This window comes from Mytilus galloprovincialis, chromosome 3 (genome assembly GCF_965363235.1).
Source record: "Mytilus galloprovincialis chromosome 3, xbMytGall1.hap1.1, whole genome shotgun sequence".
Lineage (NCBI taxonomy): Eukaryota > Metazoa > Mollusca > Bivalvia > Mytilida > Mytilidae > Mytilus > Mytilus galloprovincialis.
Genome location: NC_134840.1, coordinates 28,139,486 through 28,153,106, shown reverse-complemented (window position 1 = coordinate 28,153,106; position 13,621 = coordinate 28,139,486). Strand labels below are relative to the sequence as shown.

General features: G+C 32.2%; 1 protein-coding gene across 1 annotated transcript; it reads right to left on the bottom strand.

Moving 5' to 3' along the window:
* Positions 1–2,346: 2,346 nt before the first annotated feature.
* On the bottom strand, positions 2,347–11,930 carry LOC143067612 (uncharacterized). Its single transcript, XM_076240985.1, has 5 exons — positions 11,479–11,930; positions 10,097–10,294; positions 4,063–4,133; positions 3,637–3,788; positions 2,347–3,245 (listed from the first exon to the last, which is right to left on the bottom strand). The coding sequence occupies exons 1-5, from the start codon at positions 11,712–11,714 to the stop codon at positions 2,403–2,405; spliced, it is 1,500 nt and encodes a 499-aa protein (XP_076097100.1). The 5' UTR covers positions 11,715–11,930; the 3' UTR covers positions 2,347–2,402.
* Between the last annotated feature and the right edge of the window lie 1,691 nt (positions 11,931–13,621).

Genomic DNA, 13,621 nt, shown 5'->3' with positions numbered 1-13,621 from the left:
GTCATTTAACAAAGACCGCAAATTCACATAAAAATAAATTTAAATATAAAAAGATGAAAATTTAAGACCGATAGCAATTTTTGAAACTCAAAAACCGAATAGCTTTGAAAAATTGTACATCGAAAGTAGTTAAAAAGTTTAAATCGCTTATTTCTTTCTGTTGCAGAAAAGTTTCCAGGACCTAAGACACAGAAAACTTTTTCGATCGTAAACATATACGAGTAAAGAATAATTAAATACATACGTTAAAATGTTAAAACAATAAACTTATTAGCATTTCCTTTTTATATTTTGCCTTTTGTTATTTTCATTAGAATTGGTGAGTAAAGAGGAGGACTAGTTTAAAGTTTCCTCTACATAATTGTAGAAATACATTTTCTACATGAGCAGTTTTTCCCGTTATATAATGGTAACGAAAATTTCTGAACTTTCTAATATGTCCATCATCTTTTAAGAACCTGCTACATTATTTTTTGTCTTCGTCTTACATCTAGAGAAATGTGAGGTATAAGTGAATGCGACAGCAACCCAAAAACACCAAAAACTAAAACTTCTTTAAGGAATATATATCAGTTTATAAGTGTCTTAAAAGAACCAGCTTTATCTTAGTGTTGTCTTTGTATAAAATCTAAAGAAATATGTGGTAAAATTCAATACGACAGCAATCCAACCACACACAAAAACCAAAATTTACAAAAGACATCTATATTAGTCAATTAGTGCCTTTAAGAACCAGCTACATCTTATTTTTATCTTTGGTTTAAATTTTAAAAAAATGAGTTTTAAGTCAATGCAACCGAACTATATACACAAACACTAACTTCCAAAAGGCATCAGGTTTTGTCAATAAGTGTATATACAACACACCAAACTCAAGTTCGCTCTTAGACTGAAAAGGTCGCGACAAAAACAAATTTCAATTTTTCAAACCATATTCCACAAAAGGCAAGACAAACTATAGTTACAAATGGAGCAAATAGTGTCCTACTGATAATGAAACAAGAAACGGGACATTTAGAACTATACATATATTACAACTCTCTATTGTTGAAGATTGTATGTTTTAGCTTTTTGTAGTTGGATTGCTAAAGATTGTATGAGACCTACGGATGTGTTTAGTGTTTTTGTTGTTAGTTGCCAAATCACTGACGCACACCACATATATTGGTCTATTCATATCTATTTTAATTAACATGCTTTAACGATCGCATTCGTAAAGATTTTGATGTATGCTCCCAGATTTTTCCTGTACTTATGCGTCAAATAGAACTTTATCTAGCAGGATGTTATGCGTTCCTTTCAAGAATTTGCTATTTTCGAACCATCTAAGGTTAAAAATTGACCGACAATATCCATGCATTTTGATGAGAGGTAATTATAGATGCATCTTTGACTCCAATCTAGGATGGCAGGCACGTAGGAACATAATACAGGACTCATGATTAATTCACTTAAAGGTCCCTTCGTTAATATCGTTCACAGCCTAGAATAATGTCCAATACATGAATTTCATTTAAAAATTGATATTTTGATGCCGATCCATACTTTTGCATGGAAACACACTTGAACATTATTTAACAATGGACCATTTCGAAAATATATACATGTATAAGCATCTTATTCTTCAAATGCTAGTAATACTATTAGTTGCAAATAATACCATGCACACAGAACGAAATGATGACATAAGCAATTTTATAATTTCAAGATGGCTGCAACTTCGGAACTGAGTCTGGTTTCTTTTTTAAGGTAAAAAAATGAAAGAAACCAGTAAGAAAATCAAAACAATACGCGCATTCAAGCATAAAATTATTATCTATTTGCAAAAATAGCAAATGGGAAAGGACGCAAGTTAAAAATCATTTTTGCTACTTTTGAAAATTAATAATAGTTTTATGTTTGGATGTTGCTATGATTATACTTTATAAAGTTAGTAAATTCAAGATAGTCGAGTGGAATATGTCACTAGTATATAATGATCAAACATGAACTTTGATTTTAATATTGTTTAGCAAATGACTTTATGATAAATACTTTTCGAAAAAAATATTTGTAAAAACTGGTTTAAAACTCAATTAACAAAGTGGATTTTCAGATGCAAGATACCCTTGGAATTCTGTTTTTTTTTATTCGTTCTTAGAAGTTCCATTTTTTATTTGATTTGATTTAGTTTCAAAAGTCGTTCCATTCCCAAATGAAATTAAACACAAATCGTATCTGGCATTTATATCCTATATGAGATACTCGACTGACGCCATGATAATTTTGATGATGTGTGAACCTTTTTCCAATTGGCTGAGTGTTTAACTTGAGATGACAGATTTGAAATACAAATAATAAATTAACTATCAATAAACATATTTTTACTACACATTATTGCATATTGCTGTGTTTATGTTTCCTTATTTAACTGCAAATACAGAACCAGATTCTTTGTTGTTCCCAAACGCGACTAACATATCATCAGAATTTGTGCCTTCAGATGAGATCCCCGCAATCTGTCCAATAACAGCAACGTTTGATGGCGTAGGAACTTTCCATTGCATTTCACCATTAGAGTCCAATGACATGATATAATTTGCGATAGTAGATGTCTTAACCGTTATTCCAAAAATAACATTGTCATTGCCCTTATCGTCACTTCGAGACACCATCATGTCCGACGTCACTTCCGCTGCGCCTCCTACCATTGATGTTAGATTGACTGTAAGTTCGATTGATCCATCTGTAGGATTCACCTTGTAGATTGAACTTTTGCTTTCTGACAAAAGCCAGATTGGAATTGCCACTTCTTGAACTGATTTGCTTGATATTGCGTCGAACAATTTAGATTTTGTTTTTATATTAGACTTAGATTTATGTTTCAGTGAACCATTTATTTCGTACATTGCCATGCGCGATGCAGATATTGTACGTTTATATAAAAGTGAAACGTCGTCCCCATCGTCTTTTATTGCCCAGAACATTGGCGGCATATCTCCATTAGTTTCTGGTGGCGGTAAAATGACATAGATAACTTCCTCTTGTATGTTAGCCATTATTAGAGGGTTACCTTGAACTGGTTGTCTTGGTTTAAACCTCAGTGTTGTGTCTTTCTCGTTTGCCTTTAATTTTTTCGACAGTCTGCTATTTTTTGTTTTGGTATCTTCCCTTTCAAAATTGAAATACCATGTTGTATGAAGCCGATCAACCATTCGTAGGAAAATATCAACTGCATATAAACGCCGCATACCAAGAATGTTTGGCTAAAAATATATATTTTCAAGTGAATTAAGTTAATCAATCAAAGCAAGCAAAATATATATGCAATTTTTGTAAGATATTTTTTACAAAAAGATGTTTAAATATATATTGGTGTCTATTACAAATAATTACAAGAATCAATTAGCGGCTAAGATCAAGAGTTTTGCAAGTATTGAAATTTAATTCTTTTTATATATCCTTTTCGAATGGATTCTTTTGTATTGTATTGTATTGTGTTTTTATTTTTTTCATGGTTTTGTTTTCTTTATTGCTGTTGGTTTCTTTGTGCGTAAGAGGCATACGAAAAGTAGAACCCTTTCAATTACATTTTTTTCCAATTTACACTTATACTTTATTACTCCATATATTTATAACAATATTAATATACGCAACCATTCTGCTTTCAGGAGTATCTTCGTCTGGTCTGAACTCCGTCAACACATAGACACGTGTCCCAACAATTATAGGGGTGGATACTGGCAGAAATGATCCATTGAATCTCTCAACCGAACCATTAAAAGATATTGAAGCGAGTGGTATACCAGCTATAATGTAAAATGGCATCAAATATTGTAAAATAAGAGTATATTTTATAATGAGTTTATTTACTACAAGAAAGTACTAAGCTGCAAACACATTTTGGAAAAAATGTGCGTGAAATGTTTTTTGTAAATCACAATTTGTGGACGAATATTATAATTCATTAGGATTAGAATAAAAAATACCTGTTTTATTGGGTATAAGACTAAACTACCGGTATCAATAGAAAATAAGACTTAATTATACATTTATGTCTACATGGAGCATCGTATACATTACCTGTATCCATTGCGAACATTACACCATTCATCGAAGCAAATACCAACATTCCATTATCGGAAAGCTGTACACTGTAAGAGAAATTAACTGTTTAGCACTTTGACTTTTTCCCCCTACTTTTTTAAAAGCATTTTAAACAGATTTTGTTTTTCATTTTTTTGCCAATTTCATGCTCTAATGGTATGTCCTTTTTCTTTGTTCACAATAGAACTAGAAAGCTAAATCTATTCATGTTTATCTCACCTGGCCCAAAGAGGCCAAGTGAGCTTTTTTCATTACAATCATCATTGTGGTATCTAGTTAACAAAATGTGTCCGGTGACCCGGCCAACCAACCAAGATGGCCACCATTGTTACAAAAAGAACATAGGGCTAAAATGTAGATTTTGGCTTATATCTCTGAAACCAAAGCGTTTAGAGCAAATGGTATAAAATTGTTTATCAGGTCAAGATCTACCTGCTCTGAAATTTTCAGATGAATCAGAGAACCCGTTGTTTGGTTGCTGCCCCTAAATTGATAATTGTAAGGAAATTTTGCCGTTTTTGGTTATTATCTTGAATATTATTAAAGATAGAGATAAACTGTAAAGAGCAATAATGTTCAGCACAGTAAGTTCTACAAATAGTTCAACATGACCAAAATGCTCAGTTGACCCCTTCAGGAGTAATTGCCCTTTAAAGTCAATTTTTAACGATTTTTTCAAAATTTTTGTAATCTTTTACAAAACTCTTCTCCCCTGAGGCTACTAAGACAAATTTAACCAAACTTGCCCACAATCATCATTAGGGTATCTAGTTTAAAAAATGTGTCCGATGACCTCGTCCATGAACCAAGATGGCTAAAAGTAGTACATGGGGTCAAATGCTGTTTTTGGCTCATATCTCTGAAACCAAAGCATTTAGAGAAAATCTGATGATTATTCATTAGGTCAAGATGTATTTACCTGAAATTTTCAGACCAATCGGGCAACTTGTTGCTGGGCTGCTGCCACTGATTTGGTAATTTTAAGAAAATTATGCAGCTTTTGATTATTATCCTGAATTTTATTATAGAGATAAACTGTAAATAACAATAATGTGCAGCAAAGTAAGAGCTACAAATAAGACGACTCGAGACCAAAGCCTTAGGAGTTATTGTCATTTATAGTAAATTTTAAACAATTTTCATAAATTTTTTCCACTGACATCTCTTGGCCAATTTCATTATAGATAGAAACAAACCTGGTTAGAGATAATTGTAAGCAGCAAGATTGTTCAATAAAGTAAGATCTACAAACTCATCACCAACACCAAAACACAATTTTGTCATGAATCCGTATGTGTCCTTGTTTAATATGCACATATACCAAGGTGAGCGACATAGGCTCTTTAGAGCCTCTAGTTTAATTTATATTCCCCTAATCAAAGCTCTGATTCCCTGTCTGAGTTTGCTTTTCCTTTATGTCAATTTTGGTTTTGCGAGCTCTTCAGCGTTTGATAAAGGTATTGGATTCATAAAAGTTTTTACTTAAAACGTCACCGAGTCAATTGTCGAAAAGCGCAACTTGTGTAGTAAAAGTTTCGAAAAGCGAATCTTTTGCAGTAAATAAAGGCAACAGCAGTATACCGCTGTTCAAATGTCATAAATCGATTGAGAGAAAAGCAAATCCGGGTTTCAAACTAAAACCCCTTAGGTAACACATAATAGTGTCAAAAAGCAAATTTTGTTCAGTAGTAGTGTCGGATAGTTTATCTTGTGCAGTAAAAAAAGAAACGTTAAATGTAAAGTGTCAATTTCAAAATTTAAATTGAAACAAAGATTTACCATTAAGCTTTATCTTTCGATAAAAAAAATATTTCTGAAAAGGAATTATGTACCGTAACGTTATTGTTCTGATAACCACACATTATTGGTTGGTGTTCTAATAGGGACTAACCGTGTCCCTCTTATTGCAGATTGTTTTCTTTGTTGTTTTGAACCACAGTTATGGTTAAATTTCACGAATACCAAACGAGACACCAGTTGATAGATGATTTTTATAATACTTGCAAACATTTAGACGAAACAAAAACAAAATCCATTCCATTCCTTTCTCAATTATATTACTAAAAACAACGTCTATAATGACAATATTGTTACTTATAAATCTCATGTTTTAAGCGTTGTATTCATGTTCTAAGAGAGCAAACATCCATCGCTGGCAAAAATGAAGTATTCAAAACATTAAACTGATGTATTCCAACCATACTTTTGAACGGAACATATTGAAAATTATTTAACAAAGACAAATTGACCATAACTGATAAGTTTTCAGACAACGCTGCAAACCTTGATAACACGAATACCATTTCATCAATCGAAGAGATATTGATAGTACACAGTAGACGAGGTTGACTTTTTTTATCATGTCATAACGGAAAGTAGATCTTTATGAAACAATATAGTTCCTATGCATAGCTGTAACTTTGTAAAGAATTAATATGTTTGGTATTTTTGTTATCAAATCAACGTTCAAGGACTTGTAATCACAGAAGAACATTTGTTAAACAATTTTTATTATAAAAAAAATTATTATGAAATTGAAAGAGGAGCTATGGTATTTTTTTAGTTTTTCACCTTCATCAATGTGAGGAAAACCTGTTTTGGACGATTTCATATACCATTTTAATTCAGTTTTGTTTAAGATTCAGAGTCGAGTTAATGTATATGATTAAGCGTTTTTGCAAGAAATAAATAATTGTCTGATACAATTACTGAGTTCAAAATCCTTATATATGTTGTGTACAAGTTATCATTTTGTACAAATTATAATTTGTATAAAAAAATTGTACAAATTATAAATTGTATTTTGACTTTGTAGAAATTATAATTTGTACAAAAAGTGTTTGTACAAATTACAATTTGTACAAAAAGTGCTTGTACAAATTACAATTTGTACAAAATAAGGCTTAATTCCACTTATAACTTGTACAACAATTTATCATATGGTTATTGTAATAAAAATGTGTTGATACTCACTATAAAAACTTTTCAATGCTGTTTTTATATTTGTCATATTGATTCATTTATATTGCCTTGAGGTTATAAATTGAACTCCTGTTCACTGGTCATTCACATATCAAGATCATCGTACCAAATTTAGCGTGCTTAGAGCTCTGAAATCTAAGAGAGCTGCTGAAGTTGCTTATCAATTACTTGACATTTTCGTCTCTTTGATGCACCCAATATCCTCAAAAGCGATAATTGGAGAGAGTTCATTGCACATATAATCATTGAACTGAGATCGTTATTGTCAGAATTAGTAATAGTTCATGGGCGACCAAGACATCCCCAAAGTCAAGGGTCTGTAGAAAGAGCAAATGCAGACATTAAATAAATGCTCATATCATGGATGAATGACAATGACACAAAACAGTGGTCTGAAGGTTTGCGCTTCGTACAATTTCAGAAAAGTATATCATATCACAGAGTATTGATCAAACGCCTTATCGTACTCTGTTTGGTTCTGACCCAAAGATAGATTTATCTTCATCTTCTTTGCCCAAGGAACTTTTTGTAAAATCTTGAAACTGAGGAAGATTTAGAGAAAGTGTTCAAAGAGGTTTCAGAGGAGAACAGAGAAATTGAGATCGATGGCACGGATGAAAACACAGATGCCGAATCAGTAGAATCAGAAAGGGAACCTTACGATTATGTGACTGATAGTGAAACTGAATCAACTAGAAAACTATTGAAGTTGTATCAGAGGAAGTCGAAACCCCAATCATTCGTGCAAGAAAACGTGCATTCTCTGACCAACAAATCCAAGCAGATGTCCTTACATGAAATACAAAACAGAAACTGAGTGAGTTATCTGTTTGAGACAATGCTATTATCCCAATACCACAGTATGACCGAGCACCGACCGATCCGAGGAATATACAAGGTGTTGTTGTGGAAGTAGGAAATTTAGGCTATCGTGTAGGGACAATAGCTGGTAATTTATCAGGAGTCCTAAGCAGAAACCAACTAGAATCAATTAGTGACTCTTCTTTGTCCGTTACACAAATTCCAGATTTACAACTTTGTCTAGGGAAGCTGTGAAATTGTTTTCAAAAACTGGTGGTTTTCTTTCTTGCAAATGTAAAGGCGGTTGTAACAATTCAAAGTGTAAATGCAAAAAGCAGAGTGTAAGGTGTCATGGTTCGCTCACCTGCTCCAACAAATAAGAGCATTGTATTTAATTGTATAGTACAGTAAATAGAGTTATCAGTGTGTTTCATATTGATTGGTACTTAAAATTAAAATTATGTTTTATAATTTGATTTGAAACTTATTCTATGTAAAATATTGTACAAGTTAAAAGTGAAATTACGCCTCATTTTGTACAAATTATAATGTGTACAGGCATTATTTGTACAAAATGATAACCTGTACACAATATATATATAGCTTATTGATTTTTAGGTTTATTTTATTGTTCAAATTCAGATCAATTTACATAGTAACCTGAATAAGATATATAGCTGACAAGATATTTTATTCAGGTTACTATGTAAATTAATCTGAATTTGAACGAATAAATAAAACTAAAACTCTTTGATTTATCCCGTTTAACAAATGACATTTGCGCGGGAAGTTCCTCCACTGACCTTTGTAATTTTAATAGGAGTTATTTTGTTTGTCGATTATATTAACGATTTATTCTCCTTTTATAGAATCAACAAAACGAAGGCAATATTAGTATATCGCAATTCAATAGTCATAAATCGTTTTAACTGAAACAAATCCGGGTATAACATCCTTAAGATGATACTCGGTGTTGTGTCCTTGACAAAATCCATACCCCTCCAGTATATTTGTTTTATTCTACTTGTAATTATGCTGTCAGGCAACCGGATTGTTAGAATCCTTGGTGGACAACCCACAGTGATTCCAATCCGGCGCAATGTAACCTCATAATCATACAACTTTTAACTGCTTTGTATATATGCCTTTTTGTACTTCTTTGTTGCATATTTGTTTTTATAGTGATTAAGATTATAACAATGTTGACTGCTATACCCCTATTTTTGAAATTTTTACATATTATGTCTGTTTGTTTTGTTCACACAACGTAGTCAATATAATGAAAATTCATGCAACTGTCATACAAGTGAGAGGTTAAGCTAGCTATAAAACCAGGTTTAATCCCATATTTTCTACATAAGAAAATTACCAAGTCATGAATATGACAGTTGTTATCCATTCATTTGATGTGTTTAAGCTTTTGATTTTGCTATTTGAATAGGGACTTTCCGTTTAGAGTTCAGTAATTTCGTGATTTCACTTTTTTCTGCACACTGTGGTCATTTTCACCACCCTTTAGATGTTTTGGACCAATGCAGAAAATTTGCCATAAGGAATACCAGAGCCATATGTGCTAATATAGGGCAAAGTAATCTCAAGATATGCAATTTGTAGTCTTGCTTTAAAAGCATATCTGACGTAATTTACACAGAGTAACCTTTCTTTCTTCAAGCGTATTCACCTGTTTAATCCACAATCTTTTTATTAATCAGTACTGAGACTTTCTGAAGCATTAAAACAACTGACTACAGAACAGAACTATAATTTAACATTAAACAATTCTGTACCAAGAATGTCTGATGATGTAACACATTGTTGGGAGTGGACCATGATGGAAATGAATAGGCTTACCTGGAAAATGACAATCCCTTACAAAATTTATACAAATTCTTCACAAAGCGCGTATTAAAAGTGCAAACATAAAACATCAATAGTAGAAACTTTCGATAAAATCACTGAGTGTGTGTACAGCAGCGACAACCTAAAACAAAATCTGTATAAACAAGTAGGAAAGCAACAAAAAGAAAACAAAAGCCACTAATAGCAAAACAAACACAACAAAAAAAGGAAATTAATAGAGACCTTCAACATCAGGATTTGTTTCAGGCGTTCATCGTCCACTTGTATTTGAGGATAGCTGAGAACTGACTGATTCTGATGAGGACGGGGTAACTGTAATTATGTGTTATAATCAATGGACGTTACATGTTATGTTAGTGTGTGTTACCTGTATAATGGAAACAGACTAGGATCAACTGGTTTAGATGGTTTGATTTGTGTTCCATCCGCTTCATATTTCACCATGTAATGTCCATCAGTTCCAATGATACCGCCTTCTATATCCATCACAGGCAGGGAAGGATCATGGAGAACAGTATCGTACCACATCTGATTACCGTTATCGCTACCAATACCCACATAGCCACTGTAATAAGTAAACTATTTTTAAAAGATTTTTTTTCTTCTAAACTTATGAAATTTTCGATGTTTTAATAAATGAGAAATAACCAAGGTAGTTGTGTAATTGTAGCGTAACTGTAAACGTTTATTGTTTTCTGATCTTTGGTCGGGTTGTTGTCTTTGCGACACATTCCAAGTTTTCCTTCTTACAAAAACAATTGATAGTACAACTTACAATCAAAATCCTGAAAAATACCTCCAAAGGAATTACGATTTACTGATTCTGAATAGATGCATTATATTATGTTATTATTGTATTTAAGTAAGACAAGCAAGCGCCAAAGGTTATCAAGATATATTGACCATAAGTCAGAAATATCAGACCATCTTGTAAGGCTAAAGTTTACATGATACACTGCCATGGAGTGAATTGAAATAAGTTCAAATGGTACGTATTTTAAAATGTGTGTATATATGTGAACTTAGAATTTGCGCGGAGTTGCTGACCTTAGTTATGGCTTGGTCTTCTGCTTTTTTTTTTATTATACTTAAACGGATATTAATTATTCTTAATTCAATTAAGGTAGACAGTAAAAATGTATTGGTGTTGGCACAATATATATGTATTGCTGTATTATGAGGTGGATATCTTAATTGCAAACCGAAGCCAACTTGTGATACTATAGCACAGGTTAAAATGATTTGCTTAAAAAATACTGAATTTAGTACGTATGTCGCAAATACAAAATTTCAATTCTGGTATCTATGATGGGTTTATTTACATTTATGGTGGTAGTTTGTAGTGACGTCAATAATATTAACGTTTCCGACACGTCATTGGTCGTCTGACACTGCAATATATCTTGTACTTTTTATGATGTTAATCTTTGAAGGGACACTCAATGTTATTGTTGGTGTAATTAACTCATCCTTTGATGTCTGGTATTTTGTAGGGACATACAATTTTATTGATGGTACCGAAACATCATAAACAACCTGGTATGAATCTCATTAATGCACTTACTTTGATTTTGGTCCGTTGTAGGGACATACAATATTATTGATGGTACCGAAACATCCTAAAACTACCTGGTATGAATCTCATTGATGCACTTACTTTGATTTTGGTCCTTTGTGAGAACATACAATATTATTGATGGTACCGAAACATCCTAAACTACCTGGTATGAATCTGATTAATGCACTTACTTTGATTTTGGTCCTTTGTAGGGACATACAATATTATTGAGGTTTCCAACACATCCTAAACTGTCTGGTATGGCACCGTATGTTGTGTTCCAGAAAACTGCAGGCTCCTTTGATTGAATGTCGATCAAATAAGAAAATGTTCCTGAAGGTCTGCATCCATACGCAGGACAACTCGATATGACAGCACAATATGTCACTTGGACTAGTATTCCGAAAATTAAAAGACCGTGCAGCATTTTGATTTCAATATAAGCATATGCAATTGTCTACCTAACAGATTATAATAAATTGTTCAATCTGTTTGATACATTATATAAATATATATCTGGAGATTGGTGTACATATATCTATATAAATATGATAACTACAGACAATCTAAAGTTCGATCTTTATCATTACCCAGGCCCTAATTGTCGGACACCCGTTTCAATTAAAAAGTAGTCTATTTTGTTACTTATTGCAGATAAAACGAAACAAACGACAAGTCATCATTTACAATTTGAGAAAAACAATTTTAATCGGAAATAATGTGTAATAATTGAATATACAATTGCCTGTTGTCATTAATAAATTACAATGTAGTAATTTCCGAAACAATGAGAGATCCTTCCTTTTATACAATACGGTAAACAACTGAGTTATACATATTCTATATTTTGTATACTAGTAGGCTATTTGGCAGAGTATATATTGCTAGTATAAGTCTTCCATTCAGCTCAACTGTTATAGATTTGTATTTATAACTTGCAAATTCTTCTTAGGCCATAAAAAAGAACAGGTTTGTTTGCCCTAACCCTACCTACCCCAAAAAATAGCTGCCTACTCAAAATCTTATATTGTCCTGGTGTGGAAATATTTGTTTTTTATTCAGAAAGACACGAAGACTAATAAACATCTGATACTTAAATTCTCTTTGCCAAAAAAAAAAGAAGATGCCTATCTAACTACCGACTGTCTCGATGTTGGATAGGGTTTTGGGCAAACCAAAATATTTTTAAGTGTGGCCTTACTATCTGAACTAGATTTGTGTTCAACTGCATAAATATTTCCGGCAATTTTACCAATCTGCCAATATAGCCGATACAAAAACTATACTGAAATCAACAACTTATATGTTTTATGAGCCCGAAGCGCTTGTCTATGATTAAGGTTAATACAGGGAGATTGTATATCTGTGTGTTGTCTCTTTCATGTGTCTCCGTCTTTCTTTGTCTTTTCTTCAAAGCAAAAACAATATCAGTGTGTGTAAGATGTTACATTTGTACTTGAATTAATGATTAATGAAGATGTCTAGTGAAAATAAAATCAAATTTAAAATTGACAAAAATAACTGTATTGAAGATACGCATGGATTTACCGTAACTATTTAGTGCTTTGTTTCAATAACATGGTTCATCAAATATTTTTTTATGATATTCTGTTGTCCATTTCATTGTCACCATTCCGGGATACCATTATGTCTGGAGTTACTTCACCTTCACCTTCAAGTATAGTGGACAAGTTAAAAGTATTTTTCACAGATCCATTCAATATTGATCAAGGTAGTTAATAAGTATAATAACCAACCAAAGAAGATAAACCAGGCTCCAATCAAAACGATCTCATTTGGTCCTATACTGATATGCATAAAACTACTTAAGTTAAGATTCGGTCCAAAAAGATGGATTGTTCTACATGTACAACGATGAATCAACAACCTGTACCAAGTCAGGACTATGACCACTGTTATCAGTTCGGTTGATCTATTTGGGTTTTTGATTTTGCCATTTTATTTCCGTTTTGAATTTTCCTCGGAGTATTTTGTGATTTTACTTACTAATACTACGATTGGATATCTTAACCATATCAATTATCTAAAGCACACAAAGAAATATTTATACTCCAAAACAACTTCATTTTAGGTTAGCTTATGTAGCCAATGCATCGAAGAGAACATCAATGTTCATATAAATAATATATATTGTTTCAAAACTTTGTCGAATTATTAAGGACTTCTTCCCAATGTAAAATAACGCACGAATTTCTTTTCAAAGTTAACTCCAACTAGAATATACACTTTGCTGTTGTAAATGCCAATGAACCTATTTTATCTGTTAGATTGTATGGATACCTTTTTTGGATGTTGAAAAGAATATCATATGCA